Source organism: Balaenoptera musculus, chromosome 13, assembly GCF_009873245.2.
Source record: "Balaenoptera musculus isolate JJ_BM4_2016_0621 chromosome 13, mBalMus1.pri.v3, whole genome shotgun sequence".
Taxonomy (NCBI): Eukaryota; Metazoa; Chordata; class Mammalia; order Artiodactyla; family Balaenopteridae; genus Balaenoptera; species Balaenoptera musculus.
Window position 1 is genome coordinate 30,307,817 of NC_045797.1, and position 23,574 is coordinate 30,331,390.

At 34.7% G+C, this 23,574-nt stretch overlaps 1 protein-coding gene across 8 annotated transcripts in view; it reads left to right on the plus strand.

Annotated features, from left to right (window-relative positions):
- The window catches only part of TIA1 (TIA1 cytotoxic granule associated RNA binding protein), a 29,912-nt gene extending 7,695 nt beyond the window's left edge, over window positions 1-22,217 (plus strand). The window contains exons 2-13 of one of the 8 annotated variants that reach the window (XM_036872646.1): window positions 749-845; window positions 3,870-3,968; window positions 4,477-4,531; window positions 4,702-4,734; window positions 5,878-5,965; window positions 9,180-9,255; window positions 15,042-15,150; window positions 15,538-15,633; window positions 15,739-15,823; window positions 16,289-16,412; window positions 18,005-18,147; window positions 19,070-22,217. In XM_036872646.1, the coding sequence (XP_036728541.1) occupies window positions 749-845; window positions 3,870-3,968; window positions 4,477-4,531; window positions 4,702-4,734; window positions 5,878-5,965; window positions 9,180-9,255; window positions 15,042-15,150; window positions 15,538-15,633; window positions 15,739-15,823; window positions 16,289-16,412; window positions 18,005-18,147; window positions 19,070-19,196 (1,132 nt within the window). In that variant the 3' untranslated portion in view covers window positions 19,197-22,217. Of the gene's footprint in view, window positions 1-748; window positions 846-3,869; window positions 3,969-4,476; window positions 4,532-4,701; window positions 4,735-5,877; window positions 5,966-8,302; window positions 8,328-8,399; window positions 8,466-9,179; window positions 9,265-15,041; window positions 15,151-15,537; window positions 15,634-15,738; window positions 15,824-16,288; window positions 16,413-18,001; window positions 18,148-19,069 lie in introns of those variants that run through there. The other 7 variants (XM_036872645.1, XM_036872647.1, XM_036872648.1 and 4 more) reach the window with 7 other exon arrangements.
- Window positions 22,218-23,574: the final 1,357 nt, after the last annotated feature.

Here is a 23,574-nt window from a genome sequence, read left to right on the forward strand (position 1 = left end):
CTTCCCCCAGAAAAAGTAAGGATCATCCCAGTCATGTGGTCTTATAATACATTATTTACACTAATTAAGTTTGTTAGTCACCACTTCATATTATCTGTTAAAAGTCTCTCCTAGACTCTTTCTACTCCCTTTCTATTATCACTGATCAGTGGAAGGTTTCCCATTGAAAGGTTTCCCATTGAAAGGTTTCCGATTCTTTTGTGAGCATGTACAATACCTGATAAGTGATTTATCCATGATTTTTCAAAAATATGTTTACTGTGTAAGCCAAAGTATACCTAAATTGGACAGTTTTAGGGAAATCATGTGAATTAAAAATTGAAGAAAATTTAATGTTCTCAGTAATACTGTAGAAGTAGAAATAATTGCAAAGCTTTCCAGGATCGATTGTATAAAATGTTCTACATATTTAATGATTCATTTGAGAGATTTTAAGCATATCTTCCTAAGGTAAGCCTAGAAACTTAGAAACAAGCAACAGGTTTTATTTGTACAACCTTGAATAAAAACACAGACACACACTAGCTTCCCCTCTGCTAACAGTGTCTCATTAATATATTTGCAAGTAACGTATCTTCCATATGTTTTGAAAGAGATTTTGAAGTTTTCACAAACTTTTAAAAAGTTCCCAAATAGTAGATCCCAAAGATCTACCTATTCCCCATATTCACTCTCCAGTAATCAACTTTAGGAACTGATAAAAAAGAAGCAAATTTAAAATGATGAATTGTTTTTCTTTGTGTTTCAGATATGTTGGTAACCTTTCCCGAGATGTGACAGAAGCTTTAATTCTCCAGCTCTTTAGCCAGATTGGACCTTGTAAAAACTGCAAAATGATTATGGATGTAAGGGTATTTTACTTAGTTAACTTTCTTTTTTTTCTTTTCTTTGAGGTTGTCCATGATACATTATTTAAATCCATTACTTCCAGGAACTCTTAAATTGGTTTATATAGTCTAAATTCATTGGGGTTTTAGTAAATTTGTAATGAATCCGTTTTGGCCACAAAGTTTGTTTTAGTAAGTAAAGAAGAGAATGGTACTAATCATGTCTAAAGCAGATGACAACTATATGTGGGCTCTTGTTTTAAAGTGTATTGAGGCATCAGAATTGTTTGTTTTATATGTGGTATCAGTTGATTGGCTAAACTAGAAATTCAGTTATTGCAATTAAAATGGGAAATTGGGTAAAAAAAATAATAGACTTTGATACTGTGAAAGTGTTGTTAACTTAATTTTGAAGGTCATGATGCAAGTTTTTCTTGTACTGTGGCAGTGCCCATCCATCAAACCTTAATGTATAGAAAAAACATAGAATTCACTCATCTAATTGGTATTATTCCTGAGTCATAATGTGTGTTAAAGGCACCTTAAAATTCTTTTGATGAGAAAAACAGTGCTAAAGAGAAATCCTTTTATCCCTGGTCTCTCCTACCTTTAAACTTTTGGTTTTCTTTTCTCCAGGAAAGAAAATCATATGTGTCTGTATCTACTACTTTCTCTTCTATTGTATTTCAATTTAACTTTTTTTTACTTGGTATTTTTAAAAATAATTATTTAGCCAGTTGGCTTTGGTTTGTTGTCTCAGATTTTAAAATGTCAAACCTTTCTCCTGGGATTTCCCTGGTGGTCCAGTGGTTAAGACTCTGCCTTCCAATGCCAGTTCGATCCCTGGTCAGGGAATTAAGATCTCATCTGGCGCAGGGTGCGGCCAAAAACCAAAAAAAAAAACTTTCTCCTAATGTGGTAGGGTCACCTACATATAATATAGATGGATTCAACAGATGTTTTTTGTCCTTTACACTCTTCTAAAGTGTTTTCTTATCACATTTAATATCTGTATGCCTTTGGATAAAGAAGAAAAGATTTCTGTACCCTTAGAGAAAGACAAGAGGGAGAGATAGGGGACTATGATGGAGAATTTAAAACCAATCTTTCATCTGGGGCTCCTTCCTTATCTTAGTGATAGCATTTATGGAATGCCTACTGCCTGTTATTTTAATGCTGATGCCTTATCACAAATGCTCAATAGAAACATTACAAAGCAGATGTTATTCCTTTTTTATTATTATTTTATTTTATTTATTTACTTTTGACTGCTTTGGTTCTTTGTTGCTGTGCACGGCTTTCTCTAGTTGAGGCAGGTGGGGACTACTCTTCGTTGCGGTGTGCGGGCTTCTCATTGCGGTAGCTTCTCTTGTTGCGGAGCATGGGCTCTAGGCACACGAGCTTCACTAGTTGTGGCTCACAGGCTCTAGAGCGCAGGCTCAGTAGTTGTGGCGCACGGGCTTAGTTGCTCCGCGGCATGTGGGATCTTCCTGGACCAGGGCTCGAACCCATGTCCCCTGCATTGGCAGGCAGATTCTTAACCACTGCGCCACCAGGGAAGCCCTTCCTATTTAATATATATAGAAATGGGGCAAAGCAAGGATGTAAACCCAGATTGATCTAGTCTCTCCATAGGTCTGTAGGCTGCTATTCTCTCTGTGTCTGGGTCTTTCTAGATATTTGCCTATTAAAGATCACTAGGCAAAATGTTAATGACTGCTGGACCTACAAAAAAGGCTAGCTAGGTTACCTCTGCCACTTTGTATAAATTTTGGATTTTGGTCACTCAAAGGCTTAGATTAACTATTCCTCCTCCTCCTTATCATTATTTTATTATTATTAAAGTCTAAATTCCAGTCTATTCACATTGATGCACTGATGTTCATATTTAGGAATTTTATACTCCCTAGAGTATAAAGGCTGATAATGTATATGCTTAGAATTTTTTTTTAATCTAAAAAGTAGTTTTTTTTTTTTTTCTGGGTACAAATTAAGTAAAATGAACATTCTTATTTATTTGATTGTTCTACTCTTAGGTGTAAGCCACTTTTCTAACCACATTCTGATGCCTGTCAACATTGATCTTGGTAATAGAATTCCCATTAAATATAGCATTAGTTTGATTATACAATTTTAAAAACATTTTTATATTCTCTAATGTTTTTAAAATAAAATAATGGATAGTTTCAATGTCATCAATTTTGTGGTTGCCTCCTTGCTCTAAAATTCTTTAAAATCATTGCCAGTGACTTTTTTTAACTGTTAATTGTGCTTGAAACAAAATGGCATATTTCTTTCTTCTGTTATCATCCTAGTCTTTTCAGTTAGTTTCTTATTTTAACAGTTCTGCTTAAGAGATTATGGAAAGAATTAAAAAGTCATTTGGTATTTTGTACTGATGGGTGTAAAATATTGGGTGTTTTTTCTGCTTCTTTAATTTATCAGAAAACATCCAGGCTTCACCTGTCATCAGACCTCAACTACTTGGAACACCAGTAGAAAAGAGGAGAGAGGTTTTTTTTTTCTTTTTTGGCCGCATGGCGGCTTGTGGGATCTTAGTTCCCTGACCAGGGATTGAACCTGGGCCCCTTGCAGTGGAAGCGCAGAGTCCTAACCATTGGACTGCCAGGGAATTCCCGAGAATTTTTATTTTTAAAAGATTTCTAAGCAGGCAAAAATTTTGATGTCAGAAAGTCCACATTCTAAAACCTATTCTAAAACTTTACTTACCAGAGAACCTCTTCAGTTTTCAGAGCCTGTTTACTTACATTTTAGTAACAGGTTTAAGAAGGTTAATTAGAACACTTAGTCATTAATAAAAGATTAAATTATATATAGTAGTATAGTATAAGCTGTTGAAGAAGATAGCTTTCTATAAAAATAGTTCATTTTTTAGTGTTTACTGCCTTATCGAAACATTTATTTGCAGAAAAGACCCTTCATTCTCCATGGCCTGATACTGAGATGTATAAAACTTTGTATAGTTTTAAGGTATTGGGAGTATAAAACTTAAAATTGGCTTTTGTGTTTCTTCTTCAACAGACAGCTGGAAATGATCCATATTGTTTTGTGGAGTTTTATGAGCATCGTCATGCAGCTGCAGCACTAGCTGCTATGAATGGGCGGAAGATAATGGGTAAGGTAAGCTGTCATAATTAAAGAAGGTGACTTGCACTGGAAATTTCTAAGTTGTATACGGTTTTGTTTCCTTTTTAGAAGCATTGTATTCGCTTTACAGAAAATGATCACATTAATATTAAGAAGCTGGGATAAAGCGTTTAGAGGGTATGTTTATGTTAGTATTCTTCATGGTGCCTTGCACATGGTAAATACTAAGACATTTGTTGAATTATTCAAGCTTTGATGAAAGATCTAGGAACATTGGATACTAATGGGGAAGAATAAAAGAAAAAAAATTTATTGGTACTTTAGAAAGGTTAGTTGAATGTTAACAAAGAAGTATGTATAGTTAGGATTTGTTAACATTATTTGCATAAGTGTACGTTAAAAAATAAGTATTGAAATTTTGACCAGAAAGTTTGAATGCTTCCTCTCAAACATATACCTATGTGTTCATAGATGCAAATCTTGTAATATCTGATTATTACCTTTATTTTTATGGAGTATAAATGTAGAAAAATTTTTTTAGGAAGTCAAAGTGAATTGGGCAACAACCCCCAGCAGTCAAAAGAAAGATACAAGCAGTAAGTATATTTTATACTCTTTGAACTTTTGTGTTTATTGTACATAGTAGTTTTATTGTAAAGCATATAAACATCATACATTTGCAGTAATGTTTTGATCGTTATCCTAAGATATGATTGAATGTGTTTGTGTTAATAAATTTAAGAACAAATCTAATCTTTGTCATCAGGTAGTACCGTTGTCAGCACACAGCGTTCACAAGGTAATTGTATCTTCTTAAACATAAAATGAAATCTCTTGAAAGGGTGTTCACTAACCACCTGAAGTTTTTTTGTTTGATATTGGGGGGAGCGGGGAGGGAGGGGTCGTATTTCTATTTGTCTCTCTGGCAATATTTTTCCCCCTTTTTCCCACTGTTGACCAAGTGTGGTTTGTCCACTACTTTGGTGGTATTTTAAGTTCTCTGATCCCCATTGGTAGCAGCTGATGCCTTAGAAATACTTTCACCACTGAAGGGCAGGATACCCTGTTTCCTTGAGGTCATGATCTGTGCTTCATACCAGATCTTCTGATTGCTTGAGTTGCTCCTGAAACTGTGTTTCCCAAATGGCAACCCAATATGTTGCTTAAGGCCTGCCAAATAGGGGTAACTTTTCTTTCCAAATATACTTTGTCAGAATTGATATATATGTCCATTTAAAGTGTTGATCCAACTATTTTGTATTTTTAAAGTGTTTCTTTTTTTTTGAGCATTGTCTTTTTAAGAAAACTTCACATATGGGAACGTTTTTTTCTCTCCAGTGCTTTTTTAATGGCTCTGATATAAAGTGAAGGGATTACTGTTTTCATTCTGTTGCCTTCAGTCTTAGTTCACTTGCACATGGATTCACATAAACTGAATGGTGTAATGTCTGGGCAACCAAAACTGTTGGCTTTTGAGAAAACTGTCAAATACTTTAACATCAAACTGTTGCAATGCAAGGTATTTCTTTGATTGTTCTTCACAAAATATGGTTAAACCAAGTATATCACATAGGTAAACTGAATAAATGTAAATAAGTACTATTAGAATGGTAATGAAGTCATAAATATATATATATATTTTTTGCAAAACTTATTATTATTAGTTTATTTTCTTAGGCCAGTATAATAATTGGCTATAAGTAGAAATATAACTGTCAGTTTCCCATTAGATATATCACAGTCCTTAGGAGAATCTTTCCTGTATTGTCACCTTGATTCATTATGTTTAAAACTGATAGGATTTGTCTAGGTATAGGATAGTGTTATACTTTACTATAATCCATAAATTATTTTAAGAATACTTTACTGAATAGATTTTAGCATTTTTTAAAATTCTAAAATTATGTTTTTCTTTTCACTTCCCCTTCCTTCCCCTTATAAGATCATTTCCATGTCTTTGTTGGTGATCTCAGTCCAGAAATTACAACTGAAGACATAAAAGCTGCTTTTGCACCATTTGGAAGAATATCGTAAGTAACAGAAGATAAATTTTAAATGCTTTATATTAGAAACAATCTTACGTAGAAGTAATTTAAAAATCTATTGTGAATTTTGGACATTAATTTTAACTCTTGAATGTGATGTATTAATATTCACTTGAATAAGTGTACTGTTTAGAGACTATTCAAGCAGTTAACAGCCAAAGATTTTTTTCCCATTGATAAATAAATCTTTGGTCTTCAATTATCTTAGAAGTCTTTTTCAATTAGCATTAGCTTTTAAGAGACAAATGTGCTGTTGTGCATATTGTTTCTTATATGAGTGTCTTGCTAGCTTGGTCATAATCTTTAGTGAACTTGTGCTATGACTAAGGAATTTAGACCCTTTGGCACTTCTATGATACCATGCATTTTCTGTTAATATATTTTAACAAAAAGAAACCTTAACAATTCAATCTAAAACGCAGTTATTAAATGTTAATTCCCAGGTATCTATCCTTTTGTTGTTGTTGTTGCTATTAACAATAATAATAATGCCTTTTAGTGTTTTGTGAAGCACTGTCTTGCTTGCATTTGTTATTAATTGTATAGTTTAGGCCTTTTATAAAAAGCTCACTCAAGGAGTATTCATCATAAAAGAACTTTATATTTTGAAAAGCATGCCTGTAATAGAGTAAGAATAATAAGTTGATGATTGCACGTTCTTAGAAGTAATCATTGAATTTAGAAAACAACATTTTTAGAGTTTCTCGTTGCTTTATTATTGTTATTCCAGCTAGAAGAGTAGGAAAAAGGAAATGTTAGCTTTGGTTTGGTTTGATGAACAGACCAACAGCAGAGATGAGAAGGAGACTGGACAGTAAAAGCTGGTGGTATTGGTGTTGAATTTTGGAAGTTTTCGTTTGAAGAGTTTTAGTTCATTGGTAGGAGGATGAAAATGCATAGTGACCAAGGAATGACCATAAGTAAGGGGCCAACTTTAAAGGCAGTCACACGATTAGGGTTTACAAGTGGACTCTTCTGTTAGGTGACATTTTTCTTTGTCTCTTAGAACTGACTTCAGGAAAATAAAGTTCTAATTTCTTGACTGTTCCTTTTAATCTGTTTTAGGGCTTTGATTATGGTTAGCTGGCTTTCTAGCTGGCTTTCAAATATCTAGATTGGAAAGGTCTTAACCTTTGGCCTCTCAAAGTTTCTATAAATCTCTGTATGCAAAATTTTATGCTTGTTTTCATTTTGGTGTGGAGTATCTTTGTAAGTTTTATCCTATTTTCAGATTAGTCACAGGACCATAAAAGATAAAGAACTCTGATATAGATCTTTGCTGCTTCTTCCTTAGAGAATCCTTTCAGATATAAGTAAGAATTAAATATATTTCAAGGCTAACATTCTCTGAAACTTACCTTTAAAAAGAGAAGGCTTTTCTAACATTTTAACAGATTAAATGCTATTTTATTAAATGTTTCGATTTTGTTTGCAGTAGCTTTTCTGAAAGCATGGGAATTTTAGTTTGGCATTAGATAAAGATTGTTTAACAATTGGTGAGTTTAAGTTAAATGACATTCAAATTTTAGTAATTTCATTACTTTTTAATCAAGGATCAATAATTTCTTTTTGTTAAATATGTTGGTATCATAATTATAGTCTGTAGATTTTCTTAGAGTCAACTATGATTACTGATGTATATATCATTTTTTCTTGGTAAGGCCTTTAAGTTTTATAATTTTCAGTCGAGATAATGTCTAAGTTTTAGGCTACCCAAAGAGTTAGTGTTTCTAAATTTGAAGGAACCATTTTCAGTTGGTAGCATCATTTCCTGATTTTTTTCAATTAAAGGAGATAAGTTGATAAATATATATATTGAAAGGTTCTCATGATAGTCAGGTATTCCCTGTAGAGATCCTACAACAGTGCTTGATTTATAAAAGGTGTGTAGTAAATGTTGGCCTATTAAAATATTTAGTATATAAAATACAGTACTTTCTTTCCCTAATTTATATAGCTTAAACTTTTCCTGTTCCTTGAGTTTAGGGTAGTCTAACAAATTTTGCTATAGAAATGAATCAGCTACAAATTAAATGCATGTGTACCATACAGATAATTTTAATAAGTATTTTTACATATTGAGAAGTGGCTTGCATTAGTTTTCCCCTTTCACCTTCACCTCTTTGTCATTTTGACCCTAAACACTTAATAAATCACTCCTAAATTGATCAAAATATGCTTATGTATACTTTAATATAAAATTATATTGCATGGCTTTCTGACTTGGGTTTTTGTTGTAAAAGTGCCTGTTTTGTTCATGTGTCCTGAGAGAACAAGCATTGTGACATACCTGGCTAACTTAAAAGCAGATTGCCTGTGAAGCACAATTTGAGTCCAATTTTTTGAGGTATGGAGTTTTAGCTATCATGGCTGGGTTTTTTACTCAATCTCAAATAATAGGGCTCTGGTTATTTTGCAGAGTATCTCTGAAGAATGGACAGAATTGCCCTGGCTAACTACAAGCTACGGTTCACAGTGGATAAATGTTGGCGTGCTTTTTTACTTTCTGACTTTTTAAAATTTTGCTTTTATATCTTATAGTTTCCAATCATTCTTATATGATTGCTATTTTAGAATTTAGTATAAAATCTTCTCTTATATAGTATAAAACTAAAGTGTGTGTCTAGTATTTTTCTTCAATGATTTAACGTTTCTGAAAAGTCAAGTTCTCAAAATTTACCCATAGTCCGGAAGGGGGGTATGAACTGATCTGAGAAAATGAAAAAATTTAATTAATTTAGGGAATATACAACTTTTTCATTCTTTTAGTTTCCAGTTTTCTATTTTAATTTTTTAATGATTAGGTAGTAAGTATATAGTATCAAATAGCAAATTATAAATTGCATGGTTAAAGAAAGCCATTCATTTAGTGTGCCTGTGAACCCTATAAGTTAAGTAAAATTCATGTGAATAGCTGCTTTTACCATGCTTAATATTTAAAATTTAAAAAATTTTTTGAAGTGGGAGGCAGTTTCTGTACAATGTATACATGTATATTTAAGAAGTTATTGATTTGCATGTTTATAAAATTAAGCCTCATTTGCTAATACATGATAAATTTTATAGAATAAAAGGTGAATTTACATTAAAGGTTCGTTTTAATGAAGATGAAACATGAAAATGAGTTGTGTATGAAATTCTCACTTGATATCCAGAGGAGAGTTTGCAAACCTAAACTTCCGATTGTTTCTGATTTCAGAGATGCCCGAGTGGTAAAAGACATGGCAACAGGAAAGTCTAAGGGATATGGCTTTGTCTCCTTTTTCAACAAATGGGTGAGCTAAATAAAAAGTGCATGTGTAGTGCTTTAAGAGTAAAGGATAAAAATATTCATTCTGTTTCGATTGTTAATCATTTTCCTCATCTGCCATTTGTTCACTTCACTGATAATTAATACCCTTACTAGAGGATATCTTTTTTCTCCTGTTTGGTCATTTAGTCAGCATTTATTTAGCACCTGATGCATGCAAACTACTGATAAAATGTTTTCAGAATATAGAAAGTAGAGGTGTTTAAATCATCAGCCAAAGTTAGATATTGATAATCTCATTTATATATTTAATTCATTACATCCCTGTTTCATATTCCCATGGTAATTCAAAAGTAGCTAATAAAATGTTCCAGTGGGTGGGAACCTTTCTTAAAATTGTATGTTAATGTATTTGAAAATGTCTCATCATTTCCTTCATTCAGTAAACATTACTGAACATGAATTTGCATGGACTTGAAATTTCTGGGTTTTGCAGAGAAAAGGAAGGATAGCGCATTTTGTCAAATGAGAGGTGAAAGGAGGGTATAAAGAAGGAAAAGGCTCATATGTAGTGTGACGGCTGGATAAAATCTTTGGTATGTTCTCCATACAATATAATACTGTGCTGTTGTTTACAAAAAAGAAAATGAATGAGGAAGCTCTGTAAGTACTGGTTATGGAAAGATTTCCATGGTATATTGTCAGGTGAAAAAGCTCTTTTGTGTAAAAAAGAAGGAAGTGTGTGTGTGTGTGTGTGTGTGTGTGTGTGTGTGTGTGTGTGTGTGATTTCTTTTCCCCCTTCAGGGATAATAAGAAACTTGTAGGGTTTCCTGTTTGGAGGGTAGGTAATGAGAGTTAGGCAGATGGGCAGCAGGGCAGGAGGCTTCTATCTGTATTGTACTGTTTGAAGTTTGAACCTTATAAATATTTACAAATTCAAATAAATAATTTTTTTAGTGTGATAACTCAAGGTTCCAAACAATTAAATGCAGAGATATCACATTTCTAAAAATATAGGGATGGATGGTAGGAGAATTTAATGCACTAATCTTGGAGTATACACTAAGGTTTCATTAACCTTAGATTTTATTGTATTGCCTCTATGTTACGACTGTTGTTTGCCAACAGTTACTACAAAAATATTGTACTTTCTGTGTAAGAGTACCTTAGAATGAGCCATTAAAATTTTTGATAATATAAAATGTATTTTAGAAAGGATTTTCTTACTTTAGTAAATGGAGTATTTGAAATAGATATCATTTCTTGATGACTTCAGGTCAAATTTATGAGCATCATTCTGAGTCTTTTAAAAATACACCCGTTCGCAGTTATGCCAAATAGTGTCAAATTGTCTTGTTTTTTTCTAGTTCCTGTGTCTGCTTACATTGAAACTGTTTGGTTATTCCTCCCTATGAACTCTTACTATCCAGATACTTGTGCTATAGCAGTCAGCTTGCAACTATTTTGCCCCAAATTTACTTTTCAAATAAAAAAATCTGCCCTAAAAATGTTTACATGGCTTGTAAGTTAAGGCAAAAGAGGGTAGAATGCACTGTAATGGTATGTCTGCTGTTTGCACAGTAACATCATATCTTGCAATCACATTGTTTAAATGTATAGCTATCATCTTCCTCTCATGAAGTGAAAATGTCTTCTAAGAAGTAGGTTAGCCTAAGAGGTCAGGAAAAATCTGTATATTAGAAAAAAGTTGCACATGGTAAAGCATATTGAGAGGTGAAGGGGTAAAAGCTCTGTCATGTATGTGTCCCATCTACCAAGTATAAGATGAGATAAGAAAATAAAAACTATGAGAATGTAGCTGGTTCTCAAAGCTTTACTGTGAATCACAGCATAATATTTAGGAAAGGTAGAAAAATACCTCATATAATGGATTGATAGCCACAATTAATATGAGTTCCTTAAAGGATTGATAAATAGGATATTAGTGTCTTGTGCTACTTGGGGAAATAGGTTGAGGGCTTTGGGTTGACTAAGAGCTCATTTTTTCCATTTGAGATTATGGAATATATACCCCTGCTGTATCAAAGTCACTATTTAATGCATATTTAGTATGAAAGTCAGATAGCAAACGATGTCTGTGTGTGGCCTCTGGAGTTAGCCAGAGATGGATTGTAATCCTGACAATCATCATATGATAGGTGTAACTTTGAGTAAGTGATTTAACATGATCTTCCCAAATTTATATTTCAGTTTCTGTACATTTGGGATATGTGATTGGTAGGCATTCTCAGTGCCACAGCGCTGACTGAAATTACCCCTGGCTCCCTTGCCTCTTCCTGTGTTGTGTGTGCTAGGCAAACTCCAGTACTGGTTGAACATAGCCTCTCTGCCTACTCTGAAGTAATTGAGTATTGCTAGAGAAAAACTGAGTCAATGGTTTTGCTTCTAATTTAATGGTCACACATTAGATGAGTACATGTTACTGTCTTTGCAAACCTATATTTCTCTAGCAAATTTGATTTCCTGTTCTTTGATAACTATTTCATGCCCCCTCATTTCTCCTCGGATATTCCTCACTCTTTTCTCCATCACCACCCTGAGCTTCAGCTGAGAAAATAGAAGCTATCATACAGGAATTCCCTGAGCTTTCAACCACCAAACCTACATTAAATGCACTCACCTTCTCCCTCTTCCTCCTATTACAGTGGAGGAAAGGTCCTGTAAAAGACCAAATCACTTATGATTGGGGTCCCACCACTCCGTCCTTTTTAAGGACTTTGATCACGTGGTTATTCTGGTTTTTTTCCCGACTAAAGCTTTATTGAGATATAATTCACATACCATAAAATCCACTCATTTAAGGTATATGACTCATTGGTTTTTAGAATATTCACAAAGTTATGCAGCTATCACCACAATTTTAGAATATTTTCATGACCCTGAAAAGAAACTACATACTCATTAGCAGTTACTAGCTTTTTTCTTCTACACCCTCTCCCCTCAGCCTTGAGCAACTATTAAATCTGCCTTCTGTCTATATAGATTTCCCTGTTTCAAACATTTTTTATAAATGGAATTGTATAATATGTGCTCTGCTTGTTCTTTTGTCCTGTGTCATCAGTCTTTCCCTCTTCACTGAATCATTCCCATCAACCAAAAAACATGTTCTGGTATCTCTTAATAAACTTAACCCCATATCCCTTCCTTATCTATATCCGCATTTCTCTTAATAATTCAGAATCCAACTTCTCAAAAGAGTTGTTTGCATATTCTTCCACTTCTTTGTCTCCCACTCACGATACACATACACCCCACAGAAAAAATTTTCCCTCTTCTGTGAGCAGGTAATTGTATTTGTTTTCTAGGGCTGCTGTATCAAGGTAGCTGAATGACTTAAAACAACAAAAATGTATTCTTTCAAAGTTCTGGAGGATAGAAGTCCAAAATCAAGTTGTCATCATGGCCATGTTCCATCAGAAGACTGTGGAAGAATCCTTCTTTCCGTCTTCTTAGTTTCTGGCAGTGACTGGCAGTCTTGGTATCCTTGGCTTGTAGCTGCATCACTCCAGTCTCTGCCTTGGTCTTTACATGGCCTTCTTCCCTCTGTGTGTGTCCACGTTAGCTTCTCCTCTTCTTACAACGGCCCTTCTTAAAGGGCCCACCCTAATTTGTATTGACCTCATCTTAACTAATACATCTGCAAAGACCCTATTTCCAAATAAGGTCACATTCACAGTTATGGGGCAGGGTAGATAGAACTTCATATAAATTTAAGGGACACAGTTCAACCCACAACAGTAATTAAACATTGTATGGAGTTCAGACTTGTTAGTGTGGTAAGCAATATTTGTTTCTTTTTTAAGAATATGCATTTCCTTTTTGTGTCTCAAGAACAGCTTTTAGTTTGCCTGTTCTTTTGTGCTGGTTTAAGCTGACATTTGACATATGCAAACCAAAGCTGAATCCCATCTACTTTTCACTCTACTCTTTTTTTTAATAAGTTTATTTATTTTTTTGTATATTTATTTATTTTTGGCTGTGTTGGGTCTTTGTTGCTGTGTGCGGGCTTTCTCCAGTTGCAGCGAGCGGGGGCTACTCTTCGTTGCAGTGCGCGGGCTTTTCATTGCGGTGGCTTCTCTTGTTGCACACCATGGGCTGTAGGTGCGCGGGCTCAGTAGTTGTGGCTTGCGGGCTCTAGGTGTGCAGGCTCTAGAGTGCAGCCTCAGTAGTTGTGGCGCACGGGCTTAGTTGCTCCGTGGCACGTGGGATCTTCCCGGACCAGGGCTCGAACCCATGTCCGCTGCATTGGCAGGCAGATTCTTAACCACTGCGCCATCAGGGAAGTCCCTTTCAGTCTACTCTCAAGGTGGCTTTTGTTCTTACTCTATACCAGCACTACCCTTTTCAAGTTCATCTCTTGACTTCTGCTTGCTTGACTCTGACAGATTTTTGAGGGTTTCTTCCTTCATCACTGGCTATTCCTTCTTAGTCACCTTAGCTAGTGATCTCTCCTTTACCCAGATTTCAGATTTTGCTGTTTTTCAGGACTATCCCAGGATGCTTTCTTTTCTCTCTAGTCTTTCTTCATGACTCTGAATCTTATATCTCCGGCTCCGTTTACTTCACACTTACTAACAAATGGTCTTCATTTGGATGTCTTACAGATATCTCAAACTTAATGTGTCTTAAATCGTCTTTGTTTCTTCCTCAAACTTGTTGCCCTCCTCCCTCCCAGGCTTCTCATTTCCATTAATGCTAGCACTATCCTCCCTACTGCCCAGGCAAAACCTAGGAATTATCTTTGATTCCTCCCCTTTGACTTACTGTGCACATCCCTCCCCACCAGTTCTCTTGACTCTTCCTTTAGATTACATCCACTGCTACTGCATTAGTCCTGGTCACCGACTTTTTTTTTAATCTGGATATTGCATTAGTCTCATAAAGTGTCTTTTTCCTTTTACTATCTCCCCAAACTGTTCTCCTTCTTAAAACATAAGAATGGCCTTCTTAAAACATAAATCGAATCATGATAATCTTTCTTAAAATAATCAGTTTTTTCCTCTGGCACTTTTCCTTTTTTGCACACTAGATTCCAGTAAAACTAGTCATCTTTCGCATGCTTCTTTAAGATGCGTACCAAATACTTCCTGCCTTAACACACCTTGCAGTGCTTATCCCTCTACCAGGAACACCCTGGTGTTTTGACTTTTCTAGCTCCTCTTCCTCTCTACTTCAGCTTAAATGTCATTTCAGAGACCTTCCCTAATCATGCTGCTCTAAAGTAGATTCCCATGCCTGTATCTCAGCATGGGATAGTTTCTCTCTCAACCTTTTGTTTCTGTCATGGCATTTACCACACTCTGTAATTACTTTATTTGTCCCCTGCAAAAGAATGTAAGTTCTATGGCAGCAGAGACCATGTCTACCTCATTGACCAACGTTTCCCTAGCACTTAACCTGCTGTCTAGAACATGATAGCTGTTCAGTATTTACTTGTAAGATGAATGAGAAACCACTGTCATTAAAAGCATGTTGGATTGTATAAAGTGCAATTTTCATCCATAATAGTATGGGTTGTTCCATGAACTTTACAATGGCTACCTCATAAGGGCTTTTGGGCTCGAGTCTTTCAGGTGATTAACATTCCCAAAGTCTGATATCCAAGTAAAAGAAAGACAGTTTAAAAGCACCATTGTGTTTTAGGAAAGCTGTCATATATTGTGTATTTCACAAAGCATTTCATTAAAAAAACATTTGTGAAAAGCAACCATGAGTTTTCTCTATTGCTAACAATTGTTTAACGTCAACTAATAGTGGCTTCTTTGTCATTTCTAATGTTGTGTGGAACAGGATGCTGAAAACGCCATTCAACAGATGGGTGGCCAGTGGCTTGGTGGAAGACAAATCAGAACTAACTGGGCAACCCGAAAGCCTCCAGCTCCAAAGAGTACATATGAGTGTAGGTGAATTGGAGAAGAAAAGGAAATGTGGAATTTTGGAGGAAAATACACTAGATTTTAAATGTTAGAGCTGTTCCCGGAGACTTATTGCAGAAATAGATGAGAAGCAAATCAAGACTACTGTTCAAAAATGTACTTAGTTTTCATTTTTGTAATTATAAATAATAAATTATATCTCTAATGTCAAGTCTCCTATTAAATAGAGAATATTGAGTAATTTTTAGACATTCTTGGGGGAGGTTTAATCCTCAATCAAATGTAATATGTATTAAATAAGCATTTTGATCAAGGTAAATATTACCATTACAGTAGTGTAGTTAATGTTGCTTTACTCTTTCTGAACATTTTATTTAATGAATTAAAAATATTAAATTTTTCCTCCCCAGCAAACACCAAACAGCTATCATATGATGAGGTCGTAAATCAGTCTAGTCCAAGCAACTGTACTGTATATTGTGGAGGTGTCACTTCTGGGCTAACAGGTATGGGGGCTTTACCTATGTGGCATCTTGATATTAATTTTTAAACTAAAAGGCTTGGTATTTGTAGGATTTTAATGCAGGTTGTTTTTGTTTTTTGTCTAACAGAACAACTAATGCGTCAGACTTTTTCACCATTTGGGCAAATAATGGAAATTCGAGTCTTTCCAGATAAAGGATATTCTTTTGTTCGGTAAGGGTGGTTTTTAAAAAAACGTTTCCCCCCAGATCATTTTTGAACATTTAACTTAGTGGTTTTCTTTAAAATTTACTTTGGTTATAAAGAAATAGAAATTTCTCTAGTGTTTATCATATTTGCCACTTTTTTAATAGCTCCCTCCTTCCAACACAAGGCAAATAAAACATTCTATTAAAAGAAGTTTCCCCAGAACTATAAGATCTTTGAAGGGGAAAAAAAAAATGAAAATATTCCATTTTATTGATTCTTTTATATTAACTTCCTGTTATACTTCAGGCTCAGTTTGATTTTTAAAAATAGGTTTTATTCATAAGCACTTTAAACTATTTATTTTTAACATCTTTATTGGAGTATAATTGCTTTACAATGTTGTGTTAGTTTCTGCTGTATAACAAAGTGAATCAGCTATATGTATACTAAACAATTTATATTGGTAATTCTTAATATTATTTTCAATAGGTTCAATTCCCATGAAAGTGCAGCACATGCAATTGTTTCTGTTAACGGAACTACCATTGAAGGCCATGTTGTGAAATGCTACTGGGGCAAAGAAACTCTTGATATGATAAATCCCGTGCAACAGGTGAGAAGGTTCTTGACTTTGCAGAGTAATTGCTGGGCTAATAGGTATTTTTAAATGAAATTGTTGATAATCGTCGTTAATGCTGCTAGCTAAAATGATAGCATATAAGGGCTCTTCATGTATTATAGTTCCAGAGTAGTGGTTCATGGATGCAGGGGTGACATGATGAATGTGACCACCTCAATTGACTCATGCTCACACAGTGGATTTTAAAATGCTGCAACAAACTTAACAGGGTATTAAATTTTTTCTAATACTTAGTAGATTTATTTACATACTATTTGGAGAACTCACAAGCATGTTTTATTTATTTATTTATTTATTTACCCATTTTTGGCTGCATTGGGTCCTTGTTGCTGCGCGTGGGCTTTCTCTAGTTGCAGCGAGCGGGGGCTACTCTTCGTTGCATGCACGGGCTTCTCACTGTGGTGGCTTCTCTTGTTGCAGAGCATGGGCTCTAGGCACGGGGACTTCAGTAGTTGTGGCACATGGGCTCAGTAGTTGTGGCTCACAGGCTCTAGAGCGCAAGCTCACTAGTTGTGGCACATGGGCTTAGTTGCTCCGGGGCATGTGGTATCATCCCGGACCAGAGCTTGAACCCATGTCCCCTGCATTGGCAGGCGGATTCGTAACCACTGCGCCACCGGGGAAGTCCTCACAAGCATGTTTGATTCAGTTGAAACAAAAGCTATGAATATATTTAGGACGTTGGCATTTTCTTCCAGATTTTGCTGCCTTTGTTTTTCCAGGCAGTTCTAGTGGTTAAAACTTGATCCCACAAACATTTCTATGAGGAAATGGAGCATCAAGATAGGAGTAAGAAAATCCTAAAGTATATAACTTTGTTAAGTAAACTGAATATAGGAATAAATAGTCTTTATCTTCCCTATCTTCCCTAGCTAAAGGAAACAGTCATATGGATAATTTACAAAACACCTAAACATTATCCTGAGTTTAATAACCCTAACCCTAACCTACTGCCTTACAAAGAGTATGCCATTTAGAGCATCATTGTAGAGTTAAAGCAGTATAACCTCACTTTTTTTTTTATTAGCCGTGACTTTATAAACTTTTCTTTGTCCTTTAGTGGTTTTTTTAAAATATATATATAAATTTATTTATTTTATTTATTTATTTTTGGTTGTGTTGGGTCTTTGTTGCTGCGCCTGGGGTTTCTCTAGTTGCCGCAAGTGGGGGCTACTCTTTGTGGAGGTGCACGGGCTTCTCATTGCGGTGGCTTCTCTTGTTGCAGAGCATGGGCTCTAGGCACGCAGGCTTCAGTAGTTGCAGCACACGGGCTCAGTAGTTGCGGCTCACAGGCTCTAGAGCACAGGCTCAGTAGTTGTAGCGCCCGGGGCTTAGTTGCTCTGCAGCATGTGGGATCTTCCCAGACCAGGGATCGAGCCTGTGTCCCCTGCATTGGCAGGCGGGTTCTCAACCACTGCGCCACCAGGGAAGCCCTATCCTTGAGTTTTAATTGTAATGATGGCCCTATGTGTTATGGCTATGTATTTGTGGTATATTAGGACTGTATGTGCACCTATAACTTTAAATAATATTAAATTATCTGTTACAATTTTACTTAATAGCAGAATCAAATTGGATATCCACAAGCTTATGGCCAGTGGGGCCAGTGGTATGGGAATGCACAACAAATTGGCCAATATATGCCTAATGGTTGGCAAGTACCTGCATATGGAATGTATGGCCAGCCTTGGAACCAGCAGGGATTTAAGTAAGCATACTTGTTCTTTTCCTTTATTATTAGCCTTTGAAAATGTCAAGAACTTGGGAAGAGATTTTAAGTAATTAGTAGGTAATGTGCCTTCTTTCTAAAGCATAGCCTTTGAAAGACTTAGAGAGGTTTTTACTTTATAGTTTTTAGTGTATATCTTTAAAAGTTTGCCTAGAAATGTGTTGTCTTGATTTATAACCAGCGTTATGAGAATTTTGGTAATGCTTGGCAGTGAATCAACAAATATTTAAGTAAGGAAATAAGAACTTAATAGTTGCTAGGCTTATTGGATACAGTTATTTTGATCCTAGTTGCTTTATTCATTATGCTTTTTTTTTGTGCAAGAGGGTTTATTCATACATTGTTATATGAAAGCTTCTTTATACATCCTGAATTACAATTTTACTTAAATTTCTGAAAAACAAAGTGGAAATTAAAACGCTTTGCCATTTTTATTAAAAGGAATCTTGTAATGTTGAAAAAATTTATGAGCTTACATATACTAATAATTATCTTAATTTCTTCTTTGAGTAATATAAATGCAAGTCCGTATCATACCAAATGATTACGTTTCCTTCAGGTAGTGGCTTGTTCAACATATGTCAAACCCCCGATGGACAGTTTTCTGAGATTAGAGATGAGTTTTTCTGAGTTCAAGGGAATAAATGTTTATAGATAAAGGATATTTTCTTAGCTATAGTTAAACTAACAGAATTAAACTGTACAAATTAAAGCTACAAGGATGCTTGTTTTTAAAAGAAAAAACCTTTTGCCTTTGCTTTCTCTGGCATAACAATTATTCTTATATTTGGGCTTAAGAAAAAGGATATTTCCCACGTATGTGTTATTTATTCTTGGCATTACATTTTATTTTAACCAGTGGATTTCCCCTCCCCTCTGCTTCTTTCACGTTCTCCACCAGTCAGACACAGTCTTCTGCACCGTGGATGGGACCAAATTATGGAGTGCAGCCGCCTCCAGGACAGAATGGCAGCATGATGCCTAATCAGCCTGCAGGGTATCGAGTCGCAGGGTATGAAACCCAGTGAAAAAGGACTCCAGAATCTAAAGCCAGTGGCTTAAGGCTACAGGGAGTGTAGTAAAGCCGTTGTTTACTTAAAGATTTATCAAATCAGTCAGTGCAAATGTCAGATACAATGTATTTATTTAAAAGATTCATTTTTTAATCATGAAATTACTTACCATCCGCATTGTTTTAAAAAGAAACAATACGCTGGATGTCTGCCAATTTTTGCCTTCATTACCTTTTTTGATAAAGTTTCTCAAATCCTTGTTTCAAATACAAATGCAGGGATTGCTGCCACTTTTTTAAAATTGAGGCAGAAAATTGCACAATGTTGAACTTTTTTCCACTGAAGTAGTGTGCAGTTCTAGTTTGCATTCCTGATATGATTTAAAACATGTAATATAAAGATGTAAAAAAAAAAAGAAAAAAGGAAAACCAAAACTGTGCAGAGTCTAGAAGTTCTTTGTAATCTTCAGCTTATGCACAATTCTATTTTAGGTTTTTTTGAAATAGGCATTGTTTGAGCTGTCCCATCTCCACTGTTTTCCCTTTGGGGTTTTTAAATATAAGTTATTAGTTTACATCATTTTTGTATCTACATTTTTTTCACAAATTTGTCTTGCCTTATTAAAGTTCTATAAAGTATACTTAAATGGAAAAAAATGATCTTTAGATTGAAAACTTTTCTCAGATGGATTGATAATTGCATTCATCTTGTGTTTTATATGAGAAGGTGCCTCAAGAATTCCCTGTTGAATTTGTTTAAAAGGGTTTTTATCTTCTGTGATAAACTTTGCTGTGTACCAGGAAATATAAAAACAAAAACTTGTTACTAAAGAAAATCTCTGAAATGTGATAAGTTCTTATGAACCCATGTTAATTTCATGTGTCAACTTCTACATTTACATGTATCATTTCATTATGTAAAATGTTTTAGCAATTTAATATTTTGCACAGTTAGCAAACTTTGTATGTCATTTCCTCCTTAAAGGCATCATGCAGAGTTGACAGGAGATTTATAAGGTTTTGTTTGCATGTGAATATCCAATACACACTTTGGTAGTCTTTGAATACAAAGTCATCTGCTCTTGTTTTTCAAGAACTTTGAGACACAAAGTTTTATGTAAAGAAATATATTAATTTGCCATATTCTAGTTATATTTACTCAAAAAGAGTAAATCAACTTGATTTTAATATGTACAAATGATAGCTGTGAAACTGTAGAATATCCTTATGTCAGGCTTGGAGTTTCTTGTGAACTCCAAAATTAGCCTGAATGACCAGCCGGGCAAAGCATTTTTTAAATGTTCAGAGGCCAAAAGATAAACAAACAAAAAACCGTGAAATCCTACCTCCTTAAACAGCCTTCAAAGAGGAGAATCCTCAGTGCAATCATTACTTTGATTCTTTTGGTACCTGTTTTCCTGGAGTTCCCAATTTTATTATTTTGGGGTGGCTCCGAGCATTAAGAGGTTTAATCTTTGATGGCATTGTTCTAGTTTTGAAATTTCTAGTATATTTCAGTCTCTTAGAAGAATTGTGGGAGATTTTGTTTTGTTTTGTTTTCAGCGAAAGTCACAAACTCTCCTCTTCTTTGACTCACAAAGGGGAAGGGTCCCCAGTATACATATTTGGATGCTTCGTTGTTTTTAAGACCAGAGAGCTCCTGGTGTTTTATTTAGGAACAGAAAAGGCCCATGGAATCCTAAGAGTTTCCTGGCCTGTATCCTCCAGGTAGGAGCAGATGACTCGAAGCTGGTCTCTAAGCCAATACTCCTGTAAACCAGAGCCCAGGAAAGACAGCTCATAAATGTATAATTCTCTGGAGCTCAATTCTATGCAGTTGTACTGATGTTTCATCAAGTCACTGTGTATTTTCTAAGTGTTGATACATTAAAAGTTGCTTTATGGAAGATGAGTAAATTTTTTAAACACTTGGAAATTTTATTTCCTTGTTAATTAACCTTCTACAGATCAGGGCATGCAACCAAAAGCAGCTTAAATACTCAAAAAATAAAATAACAGGATGCTGTTTTTAGATTCTTCTGGTTTATGTTCCTATTTTAGGACCCTCACTTTTCTCTTATTCAAAAGTATTTTATGTCCTATACATCTGTGGATTGCAGGGTAAATTATTTGGGCATAAATAATCCAAGTAAAAGTATAGTTTTTCTTTCATCTTGACTATCTCAAGAAATAACACTTTTTATTAGCCAATATTTTCTTATTGCACAATTCTAAAATGTACATTGACTACTTTTTGAGAAGAAAGTAGCATTACTCAAAGGCTTATTACTACTGAACAAATTTGCAATTCAGGAACATTGCTAACTTTGCTTTAAATCTTACTCTCAGTGTTAAATCATTTAAAAAATTTACAGTCTAAAAATCATACTGGTATTAGTATCAGGTAAGGAAATTAAAGTTTTTTAAATGGATTCATTCTCTGCAATAAGCATTCAGATTTTACTTTAAAATACATCTGGTACTGTAAAGAACCTAAAGTGGTTCACACTTAATGGGTCATTAATCCAGTATTCTTTGCCCTGACTGTTTGGATATTAAAGTTCCTTTATGTTTTCTATAACCTTTGGGATCTTCTTGCAGTGATTATTGTGTGTGAGAGATTTTTTTTTCTTTTTGGTCTAGTCATATTGTTATATTCACTCAGGTATTTGTTAGATTTCTTTTTAATCTTATTTCAGAAACCATGGTTTGCATTGGGTTACTGTTTGATACCACAAAGAATTGCTGTAGATTTAACTCACTATGAAATCAGGATCTCATTTTCCTTGTTAATATTCTCTCCCTGTTGAAAATGAGATTCACATTCTAGTTTTATTCTTCTCCTGTTTTGTCCCTGTGCTTACTCAGCTTCCTTTTGTATGTATTAGAGTTCTATTACTTTTGAGAAGGCAGTTGATAAGGACTAGTTTGCATACACAAAGAGAGTTAAGTTTACCAAGAGCTACAGGGTGCTCTTGAGGTTACAGTTGAATTGGAAAAATAAAATGTGTTTGTAGGAAATAAAGAACAAACCCTTTCAATGAAAGAGTGATGATTTCTAAAAACAAAATCTTTTTGTAGGGGGTTGTTACGTTTTTTCCAGTCACTGCATTTTGACTATTTAGAACTTGAAGAACATACCTCCAAAACAACAAATTTTAATTTAAGAGCCTTGATAAAATGTATGTGAATGTTTCTGAGTTGAATAGGACTTTACGCTATGGTCTCTAAAGTTGAAGGCTGAAGTTATTCTGATAGTAATTCACCTAAGAAAGGGAAAAGTAGCTTTCTGACTCAGGGTTAATAAGCTCGGGTGAGAGGCTGTGCAGAAAATAGTTATTAAGCAGTTTTATATACTAGATAAATGAGATCCCTAGCTCCTTATTTGTGTTCAGCTCTAGAAAACCAACAGCCACACTTAAACACACCAGGCAAGATTTGGAGGCTCCTACTGTGGAAAAACTAAGCAACTCTTGAGTGAAAAGACAGATGCTGACATTTGAGGGTCCCCTCCAAATAGTAACTGGCCAAGAGTCCCCTTACAGTGGAGCGTACCAATCAGTAAGCCCTGCCCACGTACACAAACCTTCCAAACAGGTTTTTAGTGCTTCACTTCTAAATAAAGACAGCCAAAGATCACCAGAAATTGAGAAAAACTGTGATTGTAAAAGGTAGAGCTAAATAAAAGCAACTCTCAAGAATCAGAAAACTTCAACAGCTATCATATCCTCAAATAAGATACTGTACTCAAGAAATTAGAACAGAATACTAATAAAATGTCACAACAAGAAATTAGAATATGAATAAATTCAGTGAGAGTATTAAAAGATGAGATGTTCTATGACAAATCAAAAGTATAGGGAAAAAAATAAATATGGATCAATTCAGGAGGTTTAATATTAAATCAATAGGAGTTCCAGGAAGAAAACAAAATAGAGGATTGGGTAGAATTTATTAAATAAAGGAAAATTTCCCTGATGAAATTTTGAGTTTCAAGGTTAAAAAAAAAGCTAATGTTGAATTTGCACAATAAATATAAAAGACCCATACGAAGCCACACCGTTATGAAATTTTAGGATGCCAGACCTATAAAGAGACTATTCAAAAATTTACCAGATAGAAAAAGGATCGAGGAAAATACTCAATGGCAACATTGGAACCTAGGGATCAATGGGGTGCTGTCTTCAAAAGTTTGAATGAATTATGTCTTAGGTGACAATAGAATAAAGACATTTTTAGACATGCAAGTTCTCAAAAGATTTTCTTCTTGTTCACTGATTCTCAGTTACTGGATAAACTCCATCAAAATAAGAGTAAATCAAAGAAAAAATATGATGTAGCGTCTAGAAACAGGATCAAACACGAGTGAGATAACGGGAAGTCCCAGGATTGCA